Raw genomic sequence first — 18,836 nt, 5'->3', positions numbered from 1 at the left:
CAAAGCAATAAAGAGGAACCAACTGTGCTTTTTCTGTGTCACTGTACATAACCTCTTTTTTGTGTGCATGGTACATATATACTTTCTGAAATTAAAACGTTCAGTGTTCCAGTGGGAAAAAACTTTATCTAAATACCACTGGCACTCTAACCACACTGCCTTATAAAATGCAGCAATGCATATTTTTTCTCTTAGCCTAAACATTCTGGACAAATTTGGATTCACAAGGTCAGCTCACTAAGCCAGGCGACTTCCTGAGACATCCAAAACCCGTATCTGGATGCAAAGCTTTATCCAAGGGAAGTTTTATTTGTACATAGACTGTGCAAAGAGTGGGCTCTGGGACTCCCAATTACTAGGCACTCTACGCTGACAACTTTCCAGGACTTTTTCTAGGTTCCTCAAGATCTATAGTAATAAAAATAGTAATGGATCTCATCCATCCTTTACAGTATAATAACCCCAAAGCTTGGTGAACTCAACTGTCATCCCGTGACAGTTCTTTTTCCGTAGATGGGAGATTTCCATGATGTTTTATCAAATTCTTTCCATGTTTACGATTGCTTTGGATTTATATTGTACTCAAAAGCCAGGCTGTGGTATTCTGGCCTTGCTGGGTAGAACAACACTGTATCCCCAGCTATGGTACTGCTGCCAAGTAAAGCACCAATAATAGCTTTACTTTTTTGTTTGATCTTAAACAAAACCTCTTTGTTGCTTTTACTAATCAGTCTTCTTAAGAAAGGCAACTGTGGGGGTTACTGTGAGGGTGACCGAGCACTGGAACAGGTTATCCAGAGGGGCCGTGGAGTCTCCTTCCTCGGAAATATCCAAAAGCCGCCGTCTGGACACGATCCTGGGCAATGTGCTCCAGGTGACCCTGCTTGAGCAGGGGCGTTGGACTAGACGATCTCCAGATGTCCCTTCCAACCTCAACCATGCTGGGTGAAATGGGAATATAGGTGAAGGGCAACTTCCAGCTTGGCTACCCTGTGCTTGTAAGCATGGCGGAACCATGCATGTTTTTTACAGCTTCCCACATCCTATGTTTTCCTCATACTTGGTGTTTTCCTTTTGAAATGCCCGAGTTTCTTCAGCAGAGGGAGCTCAAGCTTTTTTTTTTTTTGCTTTTTTTTTGCTTTTTTTCCCCCTTTCCTCCCCACTTGCTTCTCCCAAGGACCTAGGAAAGCTTGGTGCCCTTGGGAGAGCAGGGGCCGCTCCCTCGGGATGCGTGCGGCCTCCCGTCCACCCTTTACCTGCGGAGCGCCGTCCACCACGAGCTCGAAGGCCGGCCCCTGCGGCCCGAAGCGCAGCACGTCCCCGGCGCTCACGCTCACCGCCGCGTTCTGGACGTGGCAGCCGTTAACGAAGGTGCCGCTGCCGCCGCTGAGGTCCTGCAGGACGAAGCCGCCTCCCGGGCCCGCCGATTCGAGCACCGCGTGGCGATCCTCCACACCTGCGGACTGGGGAGCGGGGGGGTGGAGGGAGGCCAGCTGGGAAAAGGCGACGGAAAGCGAGCCGGGCTTCGCTAGGCTGACACGTAAATAAAAGCGTTCAGGCCCCTACGCTTTGCACGCCGGCATCTAACACGCCACCCTCCCTGCGTCCATATAATCACCCTGCCCGTAATGAACGAGCAGGCTGCTAACGCAGCAAGGACCCTCCTCTCCTGCTAATTTTGGGTGGATTTTACACCTAACTTGCACCTCCGCCCGGGAGCGACGCAGCTTGCGGGCGCAGCGGTTACCTCCAGAACGACGTCGGCGTCTCTGTGCCTTCCTATAGTAGTTGTTGGTGACTTCAGTGGAAAACACCCCTCCGAGCTTTTCAGGAAGGCTCTCATCGTCTCGCCGGCGCGCCTGGGAAGCTCGGATTTAGGAAATGTTGACGGCTTGGCGATGCTCGCCCGGTGCGCGCCAGCGGTAGCTTAGGTAACCCCCCGCCCCGGCCGCCATTTCGCGCGGCGGCCCGTCCCCGAGGCCTGGCGGTCGCCGCGGCAACCGGGGCGGCCATGGCGGCTGCTCTCCCCCCTCCGCCTCCGCCGCCACCGCTGCCACTCCGGCCTCCCCCCGTCCACCCGCGCTTATTCGGGGCGGAAAGGCGGAAAAGCAGCGACGCGTCGCCCGCGGGCCGAGCCTCCTTCCCCGCGGGGCCGCGGCCCTGCGTTGCCCCCCGCGAGGCGGGCGGCCCTGCATCGCCGCGCGGAGAGAAAAGCTTTTGTTCTGAGGAATTCCTCCGTCGGAAACCTGTTTTGAGCCGCTGGAAACGCGGATGGCGAGAAGCAGCTTTTCTTGGGGGGCGGGGGGGTCAGAAAGTTTGGAACCCCCCCCCCCCCCCCGCGGCCGCCTGCGTTTCCTCGCCTGGCGTCCCTGTCGCGCGCTTTAGCGGCGGAGGGTTTAGGGCCTAAACCTCGAATTTCAGTGATTTTTTTTTTTTTAAGTAATAACCACCACGCTCCCTCTGTGGCAGCTCCCCACATCCCCTGATTTGCCCTCGGACGTTAATTACCTTCCAGAGACGCAAAGACGCGTATCCAACCTTAACGAGTTTGTAGGAGGGGGGGGAGCAAGGCAAACACGTCCAGGTGTCTCCAATATAAGCACGGATAAACATTACGTAAAACAGCCTGAAATCTGGCTTAAGTGCATCTTCTTTTACGTGCACACAGGTCGTGTGGACCAGGGTCTCTCCCCTTTCTTCCTCGTGATGCTTGCTTTCAGGAATAGCTATTCTCTTGCAGTTTGCAATATATCACAAAGTAACATAAATTTCACATTTTTTGGGGGGGGGGGCATCCCAGTAAAGCAATGGTCACGGTTCTTCCTCCTCCATCTCCCAAATACTATATCAGGAGTTCAAGTAGGAGGAGATATTCATTAGTCATTCGGGCATTTTTGCATTGTTATTACTGTATTGGTCACGGGACATTTCATTGGGGTCACCGCGTTTTACAGCGCTTTTATAGCTCTTCTCATAGACGAGGTACTTGGAAAGCGTCGCGCTTTTCCCGGCCTCTTTCATTAAGGGGGACGGTCTGGCTGAAGAAACTCCAGGAGATTTCAGCTTGCAACCGCTCGGACACGGGACCACGTGTCCCTGACCCCATGTTGGCCGGTTAAACCAGCAGCGTGAATGAACAAAACCACTGGGAGAAAACTTCATCTTCACGCACATATGCTTATCATAGAAAATATTAAGTATTTTGAACAGAGTCATACCCTAAGAAAGGGCTGGCCAGGAATTAAGGAATTAAGATACTTGTTTCGCTCTTAGAGGCACACGCACCCAGGAGAAAACTTCCAAGGAGCTGCACTCCCTTTCAAGCCCCTAAACAAAAGCAACAACAAAAACAATGGGGAGAAAAAACCTCATTCTGGCCCACCTTTACTATTTTTTCCTTTATTTGATTAAGGAAGTCCCCTATTAAATGCTGTTATTTCAGCCATCTGAGATCACGGTGTCTCTTGGGGCACAGCAAAGTGAAATTCCTGTGATTAAAATAATGGAAACAATGAGATGCAATATAAAATAATCAATAACAAGAGAAACTACTCTAAAGATTTGGTCTGGCCTCTCTTCTTTGCCTCTGGTTTGGCTGTTTGAACATACCGGGTACTTTTTACTGACCGTACCACCGAGCCAACCTCTGCCTCTGCAGAAGCCCTCAGCTGCAGATGGCACCATATGGACCGACGCTTGCCAAGCCGCGCAGCAACAGATCTGCTGTTCCCACCAGCGCTTGGACTCGGCGACCAAAGACGACAACTTGCAGTGCTGCAAGAGCCGGCACGGCAGGAGGCTCAAAGTCCCATACCTGCCACATCCACACCAACAAAATCACATCTGTATTGACACGCCAGAGGCAGAGGGCAGACCAGCCGTTGTGTAGCAGGCATCTGCTATGGCTTCAGGAGAGATTCCATATCCACACCTTGACATTCACACCACGCAAGGGAAAAACGTGGCCATGGGTGCTCGTGAATTTGCAGTCCTTACAGCTCTGCTAGGAGCCCGGGAGCTAGAAGCTTATGGAGCAGCACCCACCCTAAAGCAAACAACCAATTGATTTTGTCCTGCTCCTGCTTGAAGCCCGTGGGAACAGCGAGCTACGCGCAAGTGCACGCACACACACGCAAACACAATGTACAAAATATTTATTTAGAAAAGGTCTGCTTGCACAGCATATTCAACAGTAGTTTAAACCAGAACATCTTGAACGCCTTTTGGCAGAGGTACACTAATACAGTCACCAACCCACTGAAATTATCAGCTTGCCTCAAACGGACTGTCCCTTCGTATCGGGGCACAAAACACAAAAGAGAAAACAACAGAGGCAAGAAATACGGTCCTCTTCTGAGGGAGCAGAGCTTCTGAGGCCGGCATGAGAGCTCCCATGTGTCACGTGATTACCTAAGTGCCTGCTGAATTTAAGGGGTCACTTTGTTCACCGATTCCGCTTTTCGCCAACGAGGAGAAAACGTCGCAGGATTTCAGGCTGGCTTGGCGCCACCACCCCAGCTCCGCTTGTGAATGGAGCAGAGGAAAGCTGCAGTGCTAATCGGACCATTTCTTTTTTTCTTACTCAGAAAGAAAAGACAAAGAAAAAGACATTTCCCTTTTCCACTTGTAAAATTCTTGTTAAATACCAGTTTTGTGGCTTAGAAAATTCCTGTTTGGGACAAGGGAGAGAAGAGAGGAGAGGATGTGTTAGGCAGTCCTTAATTTAAAACAGAACAACACACATATTCAATACTTCCAGCCTTCATTTACTTCAGAGTAGCAGACTTATTTGCATTCAATTTTTTCTCCCCCGCGGTACTTTATAAAAGACCGTCCTTGGGAAAGCTTGTCCCATCCATGTGATATGGAGGCAAACAGCTATCATTTCCTTGATATTTCAGCTTTCAGGGAGTGCTAAATGCTTCTGTGCCGAGAGATCGAGCCTCTCTCTGTGTTTTTAATCAGGAAAATCATAGGTTTATTTATTTTAAGTCATTTGCTGGCTCTCCGGTGCTTTCTCCTGAATCTCCTCGTACTTTGGCGGCGGGGTGAGCGGTTCTATCGTTACGGGGCCCGTGCTGTTCCCGTCGGCGAGATTTAGCCGGATGTCCTTTAGGTGCAGCTTTTCGGACTTGATTCTCCGGACTTTGAGCGGTTTCAGGCGCTTGCTCAAGCGCGAGTTGTGCCGGCTGGGCTGCCGCTCCACGCCGGGCTCTGTGCCGGCGGCACCCGGCGCTGGCGCGTTCTCATTGATCCCCGTTAGAGATTCGTAGGAGGGCAACGATACGCTGATCCGGTTGCCCCTGTCCGAGTCTCTGGGCTCGGAATAGCCCGTGTTCATAACTTCCTCGTAGCTGGGGACATAGTACCGGGAAGGCACCTCTTCGTCCTCTTCTTGGCTGTAAGGGATAACAGTAAAACTATCAGCGTCTTACACTATTTTGGCTTCATTGGTGGAGGGGAAGGGAATAAGAGATTAAACCAAAAGCAGGAAAAAAAGGGATAGAAGTATTTGCCCCTCTACATTACATACCCGTTCGTTTCAGTTGGACAGAAGGGATTGCAAGCAGTCTGCATTTCTCTAGCGTTAGGACATTGCCTTTTATAATCTGCCAGAGCACAAGAGCCTTCTCTGTGGATCCCAGCACACAAAAAACCTGCTCTGAAGTTATCTGTGCATGCTCCGTAGCCCTCACCTACGGCATTTCCCAAGGAGAAGCCAGCAGGGCTGCCTTCTGCTGCCTCGGGTCCCTTTTCTCCTCCATAACCCCTTCCCTCTCTGGACAGAAAACCTGCCGCACGCAGCACTGCAGGGACAGGGTATAATCTGCATCACGTACTGCGCAGATTTTCCATGCTGCCAAGACATTTGGAGGACTTTTCCCGCAATCCGTGCTCGAGTGGAAGCTGTTTATTTAGATGGTCCCTCTTACGACAGCAGTCTTTGCCCTACTTAGTGGAGTTCCCCGAGCAAACAGTCACATCCTGAAGACTTTCAACAGGTCTAAATTCCATTTTCTGCAGCTGCCGGCCTGGGTAGGCTCCTGGAGCTGTAGTCGAAAGGTTGTTTGGCACCTCTGACTGCCCCAAGCGAGAGAGCACATCCTACCTTTTCTGCCTCAACACCACATGCCTCCCTCCTCCCTGCTCCTCTGCAGCCGCGATCCTTCTTCCGCGTTAACCATTAACGACATCTCCTAGCACTCGTTCTCCACGTACTGTTTGTATACTAACAAAGCAAGGAGCTTAATGCCTCGGCAATGCTTCCTTGGGCACAGCTCCTTCCAGACCACAGTTTAAGCATAAACAGTACTTTCTTTTACCTTCTGCACCATAAATGCAGCTGCATGAAGTCCTTCCTGATCTCTAAAACTTAAGTTTGAGCCCTAAACCAGGAGAAGTGCTTGCCTTTATTTTAGCACGCGCTGCTGTTGGCCTTAATCTGTTTGCTCCTCACCAATTTGAGGAGGAAAACAGCTCTTGGTTTTATTTTTACACTAGATCCCATCCCATCCCCAGGCTCACCTGTCCTCCTGGTGCGAAGGCTCTGCAGATGCTTGGTGCTGGATCCTAGTAATATCTTCGCTTTGCCTCTTCTTGTCCCGGATATTCAAGCAGATGGAAAGCAAAAGCAGCAGCACTCCAGCCCCAACCAACACATAGGCCACGGAAAAGGTCTTGCTCTTCAAAATGCCTCCGCCGCCACGGTCGGGCTTGCTGCTGTTTCCCGCGTGGGCCGCGGGTTTGTCGGCCTGGCTGAGGCCGGGCACGAGGTTCCACACTGCCATGATGATCCCGAGGACGAGCATCCCCAGCCCTATGGCCGTCAGGGCGTAGTGCGAGCCGTTCGCCCGCGACTGGGCCATTGCACCCAGCGCCGGCTGGCTGGACGGGCTGCGGCTGGGTTACAGCATTTCTCGAGGCGCCGGGCGTGCGATCCTCGTATCAGGCGCGCGATCCCTCCCGCAGCAGACGGCGAGCTCTGGAAGGAGACCGAAAGTGCCGGTTAGCACACGACCGGATGCAAAAGCTACGCAGGCTACAATTTCAGGGAGCAAGATAACATCATTTTATTCCACTGGCTAACTCTGGAAATCTAATTACGCTGTCTCTGCAGAGAGTACACGAGGACGTAACACAGCAGCCAGCAGCAGGGTCCTTGCTGGCCGTCCTCATTAGGAACTAGAAAGCAGTATCTGTCCAAGACAGGGTCTGGTTCCCTCTACGCCACTTTTTTGGCATGCAGCACGGGAAAGCAGGCAGTGCCCATGACTGCCTTCTTTCTTCCTCCCACCTCTGCACAAAGCTCTCTTCCATCTAAAAATGCAGCTGGACTTGCTGCATTTCACCTGCTTGTGATTCCTCTTTAATGAGCAGCTTCACAAATCAAGCATCCCATGCGGGGTGGGAATTTGGGAGGCTCCCACCCACCCTTCCTGGAAACTCCTGCAGCCCTATGGAAGCTAAGGCAAAGGTTTTAAGTAAGATGGTCCTAAATTTTTTCAGGCTTACTGAAAACCAGCAGAAATGCAGGATCCCATAACGCAGCCACATGAAAGCAAATTTTTACCCTTTGCTGCCTTCTCAGCTGTAATACCTACCTTAGAGCTGAGTTATTAACATTTGCTAAGCACTGAGATTAACTGTCCTTAAGAGGAGCAAACAGTGAGCTACACCATGTGGTGCTAACGGACCTCTTAACAGCAGGTGCTGCACCAAAAAAAAGCTTTACTGCGAACTAACCCGAAACCATTAGGAAAAAAAAAAAAAATCACAAGCTGTACAACTCTGCCTTTTTTCCTGTTCGAGATCGAGAAGGGCTGGTTGCGGAGCTGGCTGGCTGCCGTTCAGAGCCTCTCTGTACAAAGAAGAGAAAGCAAAACTGCTGCTCTCTGAGCCAAGCCGACCGTGCAGCTCTTCCTGGCTGCTCCGGCCACAAAGACCGCTCCGAAAGCAAGGCCTCGGTGAAGCACCCGGCTCTCTTCTGGGGAGCATTACCTTACTTTCGTAGGATACACGCCAGCGGCAGGTCCCCTGGGTGCATCCGAATGAACATATCAGGCTCGGTCCTGTCAGAGCATTTCAAGTTCTGAGCAAGACAAACCCACTGCAGAAACCCCACTTACACAGTATAAACTGAATTTCTGCATTTTCTTCCTTGCAAGAACTCAAGCACTCGGTTTCCTAAAATAAACACAAGACGCCGCATCTTCTGGCGGCCAGTCTCCTTGACCTTACCTTCTGAAGATGGCATCTGGGAGTGCAATCCACTGCTGGAAACTACACACGCTCCCAGATTTCCACACCACGCACTCCTGCGGCAGCGTCATCCGCAGTGTCCCAGTCTTGCGTGCTCGCCAAAAGCAGCACGCAGCTGCACAAACATGCCAGTGTATTTTCTTTTCCTCCCAGTCCCTGGCTATTCCAGGCTTGTTTGTGTTAGAAGTCACCCGTTAGATATGATAGTGCTGTGCGCTTTTTCCATACACGCCCTTACTCTTTATCACCGCAATCCAACTCAGTGGTACTTAGCTTCACGTTTGCTTCTTTAGTTTGAGAGAAAGCCTAGTTCCTTGGGTCAAGGGCCAAAATAAAACAGCATTCCCGGAAAACTGGCACTCGCAGGAAAAGGCGCACACACGAGCCAAGAGAGGAACAGAGCAAGTTGCAGACCAAGGCGGGCACGAGCCGTGGATGGATGCCTCAGGCCCCTGCAGAAATTGCAGAGGAACTGCTGTGCTGAACTGCTTTTGCTCGCACCAGCCCCGAGCCCTCACCCTTTTCCCAGGGAAACCTGCCAGCAGTCTCTGCCGCCTCCTTCCTCCCCCGGGCCCCAAAGTTTGGCCCGGGCACACAGCCTGGATCTTGCACTTTCTTATGCACAGCGAAGGACTGCTCTGGCGAGCGCCTCAATTGCAAAGTCGCTGCGAACTCGCTGCACTCTGCGGGCTTGTAAAATCAAGCAAGGATGTTGCATCATACGACCTCCTCCTCCGTTCGCTCTTGGCAGCACCAGCGCACGTTCCCGGCCGTGCCGGCCGTGCCGCAGCCTTTTATAAAGGCTGCCGATGCGTCCGGACGCTATCGGACGCCACTCACCCTGCCACCGAGGTGCTGTGCCCCCGCTCGCCACGCTCCCGGCGTTCGCTCCTACCCTTCGGGGCTCCTCCGGCCATGAAGCTCCTTCCTCCTACCAGCCTGGTCCCCGGCCAGCAGTAATCTTGTTACAGACCCGTGCATTCGGCTCCCTCCCTCATTTCAGGCAAAATGGGAAGATGGGCATCTGCCCAAAGCCTTTTACGACACCGTTTCCCAGCGCACCACGCAGATGCATGCCTTAATGATAAGCGAGCCTTGCAAATTCACATGCACCGAAACCTAGAAGGCCCCCGGTACAGGACACCTTCTCCCACGCAGCCCACTTCCCACTTTGTCGCCACGTGTGAAATCGCAGTATCAAAAGCGGGACAATTTCTGCAAAGTTGCTCTCCGCAGCGCACACCACGACCGCTCGCTTGAAACTGCTGGATCCCTTCGCGGGCAGCAGGGGTGGAGTTTAAATCATTAGGGACAGACTTCGGGACCGTGGCGTCGGGTGGTCCGAGACGGAGTCGTAGTGCAGCAGCAGCAGGACTGTCAGTCCCGGGATGGCTCTCCGCAAAGGGAGAAAAGGAAGGTGGTAGGATCCCGTCTCATCTTACTGACAACACTCCTCCTCCTGCCTGAGCAAGCTGCTGCTCACTCTCTTCCAAAAATGCACTGAAAGATTGGAGCGTTTTCTTAAGACAAGGACAAGCAAACGAATACTGTGTCAGCCTTAATAAATTCCAGCCTAGCCTCTCTGGTCTGACCTTTATCACCACTCCTGCTTCTGATTTTGGGTCTTCTGAAACCTGGCAGCAATATATTTTTTTGAAATAGATATGTGTGCACATATATGAATGAGCTCCTGTCTTCACACTGTCAGCAAGGTATTTTACAAACCTGCATTCGCCAGCTGAGATTTTACTTGCAAACGGCTGTCATGGCTTTGAGGAGGAGAAATTATGCCGGACGTGGTAGGTACAGAAAGCTTGCTGGCCAAGTAACATTCACCCACAGCATGAGCACAGACCAATGCCCAGCACAGGCTTGAGCACAGTTTCAGCACAGACTTAAGCACAGACTCAGCATAGACACAAGCTCACACTCTCCTGGAAATGCTCAGCAAAAGTCAGCAATGCAACACAGATCACGGTCATTTATTTCATGAGATTGCTGACTTTTTTTTTGGGGGGGGGGGGAAGGAAAGTTTTCAAAAGCAACAACTTGTTCAGCCTGTTAAATCTCCCCTCAAATTCCCAGCATCTCCGGCTTCACTTTGGCACCTCCAGCCTGCTGGAAGCCGACAGGATTTAAGCTCCTGAATCATTTCAGTGCTCACAAGTTTTACGCAGATTCCTCGCCGTGTTGCACTGCAGATAGGGCAAATCGAATCAAACCAGAAGACTTGACAGACAAGTCTACTTCTCAATTGAATTATGTCTTATTTTGGCTTACAAGAGAGCTCTTCTATTGCCTGTTTAGCAATAACCGCAGCGCTGTGACGTCAACTGCGAAAGACGGGATCTGCTGCTATCTGTAACCCCGGGGCCAGCTGGGTGGGTCCCACATCCCGTGGTGCCGCCTGGAAAAGCGGAGGCAGTTTCAAAGGAGAAGGGCGAACAGCCAGCACGGAGAAAGGACCCAGCACGCAGCTCGAGGATCCGGGCAACCACAAAACGACCTCAGTCAGACCACAGTCTCTCTAAGCCCGGTGCCTTGTCTCCAACGCTTGCATCTCCTGCTGACAGCTAGAGAAAGACTATGAGGAACGCGACAAATATAATGCCATTCTCCCCAGGACTACATACTCTAGGATTATTAAAAAATACGGGAGTAAACTGATCCTTACGCACCTTCTTCAGACCACGCCATGCTCCTCTCCCCAGTTCTGCCCCTTCCAGGCTCTCGGGGCACCAGGAGACGTCCCTACGCCCCTTCCCTCCGACCGCGCAGGCCTTCCCGCGGCCCCGAGGACTACCTTTGCTCCCGGCCCGCGCGCACCCGCCGTCTCATGCCCGACGCTGTCAATGATTTACACCAGGAACTCCGAATCATTGACCTCGGACGGCGCGGCCGCGGCTAGCCCTGCCTCCCTACCCCACGCGCGTATCCCGCGGGAAACGCTTCTTCTGCTCCTCACTACACATCTAGAGTTTGCAAAAACCAAACGCAAGCGCTTCTTTGCGGCAAGGGCAAAGCCAGGCCCACCTGCCTCTCCTCCGTGCTCTGCAGGGCTTCCCCAGAGGCATCTCCCAGGCGTTCCCAGCAGGTTTCAGGACGCCTAGGGGATGCATCTTCTTCTGAGATGTTTTTAAAGGACTAAGCTGGCACGGGAGGGCTTAGGACTCCTCAAATGCAAGATCGTGATGGCAGGAACGCTATCACGAGCATGCTGCAACAAAAGTACTGCCGAGTGGATCCCTGCTCACATCCCGCCTGCCTGCTCTCGGTGAGACACCAGCCCCTCCGGGAGCAACTCACAGGCGAATGCGGAAGCTGGAAACACATCGCTGCCCGCAAAGGCACAGCCGGACGCCCACGCGCCTCCCTGCCCTCCGCAACCTCGGGGTTTATTCCCTCCCTCCCGCTGCGTCACCTCCCCGCTCACGCTTTGCTAACTCAAGCAACCTCAAGACAAATCTCACCTAGCAGACAGCCAAATTAATTAGGCAGGGCCACACACGACAGGTAAATCACCTTTTGGGTTGCTCCGGCAGAAAGCACGGCGGAGATGCCAGGTAATTTTTTTTTCTCTCCACCTACAGCGATTGCTAAAGACGAGCTCTGCTCTTGCTGCAACGGTGCGTCGCCCTTGTCGGGCCTTGCCTGATTCGTGATTCAGCCAACGTAAAGGGGTGCGAGGTGCCTCCTTGCGCAACTGCGGACGGGGAGCTTTGTCCCTCCTCCTTCCTTCTAAGCAGTGGAGCTAAAGCCTTCAAACAACTCAAAAATAAGCCCTTACCGGGTGTGAGCCCCTCCTCGCCCCATGCCACCCAAGCAGCCACGGATCAGCAACTACAGCTTTGCAAGCTGGCAAGAAAAACCGAAATCTGTGTTTGGACATACTCTGAGAAGTGTTTAGAGAGAGACGCTCCGGTTTTTTTTATAACAACACTGAAACGCTAAGCTGGAGCCTGGTTTGGAAAAACCAGGAAAAACAAAGTGCTATCAAAAAAAAATGGCAAGAGCACCGAGCCCGCCGCACTTTTGCTGCTTGCTAGAGCCGCAGTTTGCATCCTTCCCGCGCCGACGGTAAGGAGCGCTACCGCCGGCACGCGCTGCGGAAGAGCTCAACGCTTCCCCAGCGAAGTCCACTTCAACCACCAGCCTCTCTCCATCCTGCAGTCCACACGACTGTTTTAACCAAGAGGGACGTCGTTTCCGACTCCAGCAGTATTTCCCCCGTCGAAAAGGCAATAAAGCTATTACTCCGCAGTGCAGAGGTTTAAAATCCGCCTGCATCTTCGACCGTTAAATCGGTAGTGACGTAGGACGCGGGCAGGTGATCGAGTCGCCGCACGTTTCCGAGGTAGCGCGGCTCACACAAGCCGCGGTCACAGTATTTGCAGACCCTTAATTGTAAGTATGGGGCAGACAGCCATTAGCGCCGACTTTGCCATCGAGGTATGGTAAACGGCTTGCCAGTCTCCTTTTCTCCCCATAATTTCATTACAAGAGTCAGAAGAACGCTTTCTGCCAACCCGTAATGGACTCTGGCATGGAGTCCTTTCAAATAAAGACATTTCCATTTGTTCGTGCTGATAATTCTGCTGCCGCGCTTAACGGAGGGCTTTAAATAAATCAGGGGGGAAACACGCATTGAACTTCAGACTGAAGCACATTCTTACTGACAGCATCTATTTTCCCATAATTTCTTTCCGCGCACCTCCAGCATTCGCCAGCAGGCAGCTTAAAACCAGCGCGGGCAATGCAAGCCACGCTCAACCTGTTTGAAAGCTCCTGGCCTGTCGCTGCCGCCGCCGCGTTTGCTCCAGGAGCGCTGCCAAAAAGGAAAAAAGGGGGGAAAAAAAAAAAAGAGGCTTTTGCAGAGGGAGCAGCCAAGCGAGGCTTTGCGTTTAAGGCTCGGGAGCGACGGCCTCCTCCGCCCCCGCGGTACGTGCCGAGCCGGCGGGCGCGAACGGTAGCGGGACGGCCGGGAACCGCTCCCGGCGGCAAGGGGACGGTTTCAGGGAGAGGCGGATCGCGCCTGGGTTGGGGAGACAAAGGGACGGAAACAAAGGCGAGCGGAGGGCAGAAAGAGAGCAAACAGGAGCCGGGAGAGCTACGGGAAGGGGAGGCAAAGGCAGCCGGGAAAGCCAGCGCCACAATGAGCCAGTGTTCGGCGAAGAAGCCACAGGTAGCTTGACACCGCGGGGAGCTCGCTCTGGGATTAGCCTGCTGCGCAAATACCTGCAAAATTCACCCAGTATGTGACTCGGTTCCAGGAGGGGCTGAAGAGCAAAATAAAAGCTAGTTTCTTCATAAAAAAGAAAAAAAAAACACACCAAAAAACACACTCAGTAGTGTCTCAGTGACAGACAGGACCCAACCACACGTACCTGGGCTGCAGAGGACACGTACCTGGGGAGCCCTCCCTCCCTGAGGACTTTTCCACCCAGCACGTGGACCTCACCTCCCTGAGGTCTCCACGGGAAGTGAGCTGCCACCAGGACACGCCAGTGCATTAAGACGCCGAGCGTGGGCAGAGCATCACCCAGAGTCAGTTATCTCCGAGGCAAGGATGGTCAAACATTCCTGCTTCCCCGGCCGCTTCCCCTCACGAGAATTTTTCCACCCGTGTAATTAAGCTTATAGTTAATTAAAGGCAGATAAAATGCTTCTGACTCATTGTGGTTAAAGGGCTGGGTTGAGTATCCCCGCACCCACTCATTCCTCGGGGGTTTTCCCTTTCTGGCCAACACGCAGAGACGGGAGGTGGACATACATGCCCTGCAAGCCTTGCAGGACACTGGGATCTGCCTTCACTAGCGCGCAGAGGGGCAAAACGCAGGCAGGGCTGGTGCTGAGGGCCCGAGGTCTGCCCTGAGTGAGTTTTATGGGGTTGACTTCAGCCCCCACGGCCTCAACGCCCATCGGCACCCGGAGCACTCTAGTATGACCCAGGACCACGTCTTCAGGTGCGGCTTCATCCGAAAGGGACCCACCTTGCCAACTCCGAGATGCAAACCAAGGATGACAGCTAGACCGGCTTCAAAAGCACCCTCCTGCTTTTAACTACAACATTAGCACAGTCGCATCCTTCGTGACCCAACAAAATCAGCCTTCCAGCGCAACTTCTAACTTTCGGGGTGTGCTTCCATCAACACGCTCCGATTTCTGCTCACAAGGCCACGATCCCCAATGAAACGAGCTGCAGAGAGCTCAGAGACGGTCGCCCCAGCAGATACCCTGCCTCCGCATCTCGCTAGCCCTGACGGGCCAATGAAGGGATCTTCGAGGAGGGCTCCTGCCGTCCCCTCCGGGCGCGTGGCGCCTTCTGGCCTGGATGCTGTTCCTATGGTAGATACGGGCCTCTCAAACCCAAGGGAGTTCCAGCAGGTGCAATTTAACCCTCGGGGGTTTCCACGGGTTTCTCTCGCACACGAAATCAGTAGCAAACCAGCCCTATCTGCTTCTGTCACACCAGTGCTGGGTGTAACACAGCTCCTTCCCTAAGACAGCCCACTTGTTAAGTCAACACGGGGCAGGCCCGTACTTTGATTGCATCTGACACGGATAAGCACACACAGAAGGAGAACGCTCTGCAAGGAAAGCTGTCAGCAACAGCCCATAAAACCACCCGGCAGCCGCAAGGCGCACGGTTCAAGGCTGGGCAAAGTATTGCGACAGAGGGCAAGGTTTACCCAGGCTTGGGGAGAGCCAGGCAGGCTTCCTCCTTCCCCCCGCCGGGAACACCGGTCCCCACCACCCCTGTGCCTCCACGAGCCCGCGCCGGGGTGAAACTCCAGCCCCAGACGTTCGCTTTCAAGCCAAAGGACATGGCGTTTTTTTGCCACGTCCCTCCACACAATGCAAGGATTAATCGCCACCGCCGCGGCCCGAGATAAGAGTTTCCAAAAATAACCGGGATTGCGATGGGCACCACCCCTACCCAAACCACAGAAAAGGACAGGGTGTGCCCACCGGCTGCACACCCACGACAGCGAAGCGCCCGCGCGGGCGCGGACATCTCGCCAGGCGACGTCCCTGCACTCTCAATGCACCCGTTGCAGTTGTTTGCATTAATACAAAGAGCTGAAAACCCACCGATTTTTTGCTCGGTTAATAAAACTCCCGCGTGGACCTGCCACGGGCCTGCAAAGGGTTTTACCGCCTTTGCTCACTTTCCAAACAGACCCGCGCGCAGGCTTGGTACCTCGCATGGTCCAGGGACGATGTCTCTCCCGCCCGGCACCTCTTCCGCCGCGCTGCGACCTGGGGGAAGCGGGCACAAAACCCACCGCTGGCTTTTTCAGGGGGGGGGGTCGTTTTTTGCCTCCTCTCATCCTAACGCGAAATGCCGTGGCGCTTCCCTCTCCCCCACCGGGGTGGTTTTCCTTTGTCCCGCTCCTCGCTTGGAGGCATCCCAGGAGAGCAGGGGACACCTCGGGGATCCCCCCGCGCCAGGCAGGGGCTCGTCCCGGCGAGCTGCCCCGGGTTGGGGCACCTGCGGGGCTGAGCCCGGTTCCCTGCACCGGGGCTGAGCCCGCACCGGCCCGGTTCCCCGTCCCGTCCCGTCCCGTCCCGTCCCGGTACCTCGCTGCCGGCGGCGGCTCCGCTGGCTCCGACGCGGCGGCGGCGGCGGCGGCCCGGCGGCTCCTCCCCGGGGCGGCGCCTGCTCCAACCCGGCCCGGCCCGACCGGGCTGCACCGGCCCCCGAGGCCGGCGGGACCCCGGTGCCACCGCTCGTGCAGGACCCGAGAGGCTGCCGATGCACGAAAGCGGCTGCGCCCCGCCGGCACCGACGGAAACGCGCCGCCCGGCAGCAGCCTCCGCGCTTCCCCGTCCCCTTTTCCAAGCGTTTTCAGCCTCGCGCTTCTCCCTCTTTGCGATCTCCCTCTTTTGGCTTTTCCCCCGGCTCTCGGTGATTGCAGGCCGCGCTGCAAACAGGGCTGGAGAAAAGGCAAAAAAAGGGGCATTTGTGCTCCGGCCGGAAGCCCTTTTAATTGCATTCGTGCGGCTCGACTGCTGCCGAGGATGAGTTACAGGCTTTGATTCACCCCCCGTCTGGGGCTGCGGTTTGTTTCTCTGTTTTATAAAAGTTCTCAGAAAACAAGGGGGAACAGGAAAGGCTGATTTTGCTTCCCCTTCTCCAGAAAGTCTGCACAATAATAAGCTTAGTCATAAAAAGCTTGCGATATCGGGGCAACTAACCGACTTGCTGCCCTTTCCCAAGCGGATTTTACGGCTCCCGACTGCCCCATTTCTGGCGGCGTCCCAGCGCCGAGGGCTGTTTCTGCAGCAGTTACTTCCTGCAACTCCTCTCTCCCGGGAGCCTCCCATTCCTGTCCTGGACACCCGGTGACCACAGCGGGGCTGGCGCTTCCTCACCAAGACGCCGGCGCGGCCGGGGTAAATCCTCGCCTGCCGACCCCCACGGCCCCCGGCACCCGCTTCCAAAACCAGCCGGTGAGCGGCGTGAAACCGGTTCAGAGCAACGCGCCTTTCCTAAAACCATCCGTTCCAAAAACTGAATGCAGAAGCACCGTTTTAAGGAACTATGACCCATCGCGCTTCGTTGAACGGGGCAAAACCACCGGCAAAACCAGGCTTGCAATCAGGCGGAGCCTGGAAATCCTTCGTGGAAGTGCTGCCCTCTATAAACAGCGCCAACCAGCTGCTCTTTTCCGTATTTCCAGGCTCTGCCTCGAGTCACCTGCTTGCCAGGCGGCGGTTTAGCTCGGCGCTCCGGATACCCTGCTTTCCGTGGCTTTGCCTCGCAGCCAGACATTCCTGCGGTTTCCGTGCCGAAATGCAGGCACCAGTCCCTGCTTAATGCACGACTCCTGCAGCCTCTCTGGTCTGATGTTAGTAACTGATAATTAATAGCTGCAGTTGTTCACGGCATGGGGAAGGGCTCCGGGGCTCGGAGTTGGCGGTAGGGAACCTGCCGCGCTTTCCGAGGACTCAAATTGGGAGCTGAGACGCTGTTGCAGGGCAGGTTTTTCCAACTAGGAAAAAAAAAAAAAAAAAAAGGTGTGTTGCTGCACTGCAGCTTTTCCTGATGCTTCAGCCCCAAAAGTCACCCGAGGGCGAACCCGAAACCCATCGTGAACCCGGCAAAATGAATCACAGCGCCCCGGCGGCCTGAATCAGCCGCCGCATCCGCGCCGGGGCCGGCTCTCCTGCCTGGCTCGTTTCTCCGCGGATTTTACCTCCGCCCGCCTGACTCGGTCCCGTCGCTCTCGAGCGGGTCCCCGAAGACCGCGAGCGTAAATAAGCTCCTTGTGCCCTCGCTCTGCCGCGGTGTTTCTGTTCTGCAGAGCTGAACATGGGCCAAAAAGGGACGTTTTGGAGGCGGCGGGACAAGGGGAGCCTGCCCTGCCCTCGTTACCCGCCTGGTTTTTCAGTGCCATTAAGACGGGGACTATATCCGTAAAACAGAGCTCTGGCTTTTTTTGGTCCCCTCCCTCCAACAAAAGTTTGTGATTTTAGTCTCAGCTTCTTTCTCAGCTGAAATAAATCCCTGTTTTCCACTCTTTGGCTCGCACGGACGCTATATAGTTAGCGACGAGATGGGTCTTGCTCCGGCCTTGCAGCACGTCAGACTGTTCCTGCAATAACGTCCTGACGCGTGCGCACGTCCGAGGGCTCATCCAAATGAACGCAACCATTTAATTACCTCGGACGGGCTTTTTCCAGGCATTCGCCTCCTGAGCCGTCCCTCGACGAGCGGGCCGAGCGCCAGTTATTTCCAGCCGGCGATTTGGACTCGAGACGTGAACCTGTTCGTCCGGCACAAGCTCTGATCGGCTTGTTCCCGGCCGTGGCGGCGCACCGTTCCTCCCGGCGCCCGGGAAGCTTGTGCAGCGCGACTTAATTACGGCGCAAAACCCACCTTCTGCCGCAGCCTGCGCTACGGCGAACCGCTTCGCCTGTAGTTAAATCAGGACTTTGCACACTTTCTCTCTTCTCATATAGGACAAAAACTTCCAGCGGGGGGGAAGCAACGAGCAGCCAAGGGAGCAATAATCCCTCCAGCTGGCAGAGCTGTCTGCAAGGTGGACGTCCCTAAAAAGCCAGGCTTGCAAATAGGACGGGAAAACAAAAGCAAGGGGCTCTGGGCGTGCACCGAGTGCCAATTAAATCTTGCTGCTTTGCAATAATTAGCCGTTATAACGTGCAGGCGAGGCAAGCTCTGCTCTGCACACCGGCCAAGCTCGAGGAGGGGGAAAAGGGGGGGAGCGGCTCGGCGGGGAGCGCGGCTGCGGGCCCGGGAGCGGGATCCGCCACGCTCCTTGGCTGCGGGCGCCTGCATATGCCCGCGTCAACAGAAGCATAATATTTGCGAGTTGCGCCATCTGCTCTGGGCGCGCGAGCTCCCCGCAGCCATCTGCGCCGGCAAGCCGGCTCCGGTGCCCACGGCTCCGGGAGCGCCGGCAGGCTGCCGGCTGCCCCACTCGCTGCAGCCGGCGAGGCGCAACGGAGCGCGGTGACCCGCCGGGTCCGTGGGCGGCCTGGCACCGTTGTGGCGTGCGAAAAGCTGCGTCGGACGAGGGATGCGTTGCGCAGCCCTTAGGGATTACGTTGGG

General features: G+C 54.7%; 2 protein-coding genes across 5 annotated transcripts in view; both read right to left on the bottom strand.

The window, feature by feature from the left end:
• The window catches only part of FHAD1 (forkhead associated phosphopeptide binding domain 1), a 31,885-nt gene extending 30,042 nt beyond the window's left edge, over nt 1-1,843 (bottom strand). Inside the window, exons 1-2 of the mRNA XM_067310940.1 lie at nt 1,748-1,843; nt 1,257-1,463 (exon numbers count right to left, since the gene is read on the bottom strand). Coding sequence (XP_067167041.1) covers nt 1,257-1,463; nt 1,748-1,843 — 303 coding nt within the window. The remainder of the gene's footprint in view (nt 1-1,256; nt 1,464-1,747) is intronic.
• A 2,296-nt stretch (nt 1,844-4,139) lies between these two features.
• TMEM51 (transmembrane protein 51) overlaps nt 4,140-18,836 on the bottom strand; it is a 140,605-nt gene continuing 125,908 nt past the window's right edge. Inside the window, exons 1-3 of one of the 4 annotated variants that reach the window (XM_067310978.1) lie at nt 15,841-15,899; nt 6,526-6,982; nt 4,140-5,399 (exon numbers count right to left, since the gene is read on the bottom strand). In XM_067310978.1, the coding sequence (XP_067167079.1) occupies nt 4,988-5,399; nt 6,526-6,866 (753 nt within the window). In that variant the 5' untranslated portion in view covers nt 6,867-6,982; nt 15,841-15,899 and the 3' untranslated portion in view covers nt 4,140-4,987. Of the gene's footprint in view, nt 5,400-6,525; nt 6,983-10,937; nt 11,090-15,460; nt 15,812-15,840; nt 15,900-18,836 lie in introns of those variants that run through there. The other 3 variants (XM_067310979.1, XM_067310980.1, XM_067310981.1) reach the window with 3 other exon arrangements.

The sequence above is a fragment of the Apteryx mantelli genome, chromosome 26, assembly GCF_036417845.1.
Source record: "Apteryx mantelli isolate bAptMan1 chromosome 26, bAptMan1.hap1, whole genome shotgun sequence".
In the NCBI taxonomy this organism is placed as follows: Eukaryota; Metazoa; Chordata; class Aves; order Apterygiformes; family Apterygidae; genus Apteryx; species Apteryx mantelli.
Note: the sequence above shows the minus strand (reverse complement) of the source record. Positions and strands in the feature narration are given on the sequence as shown.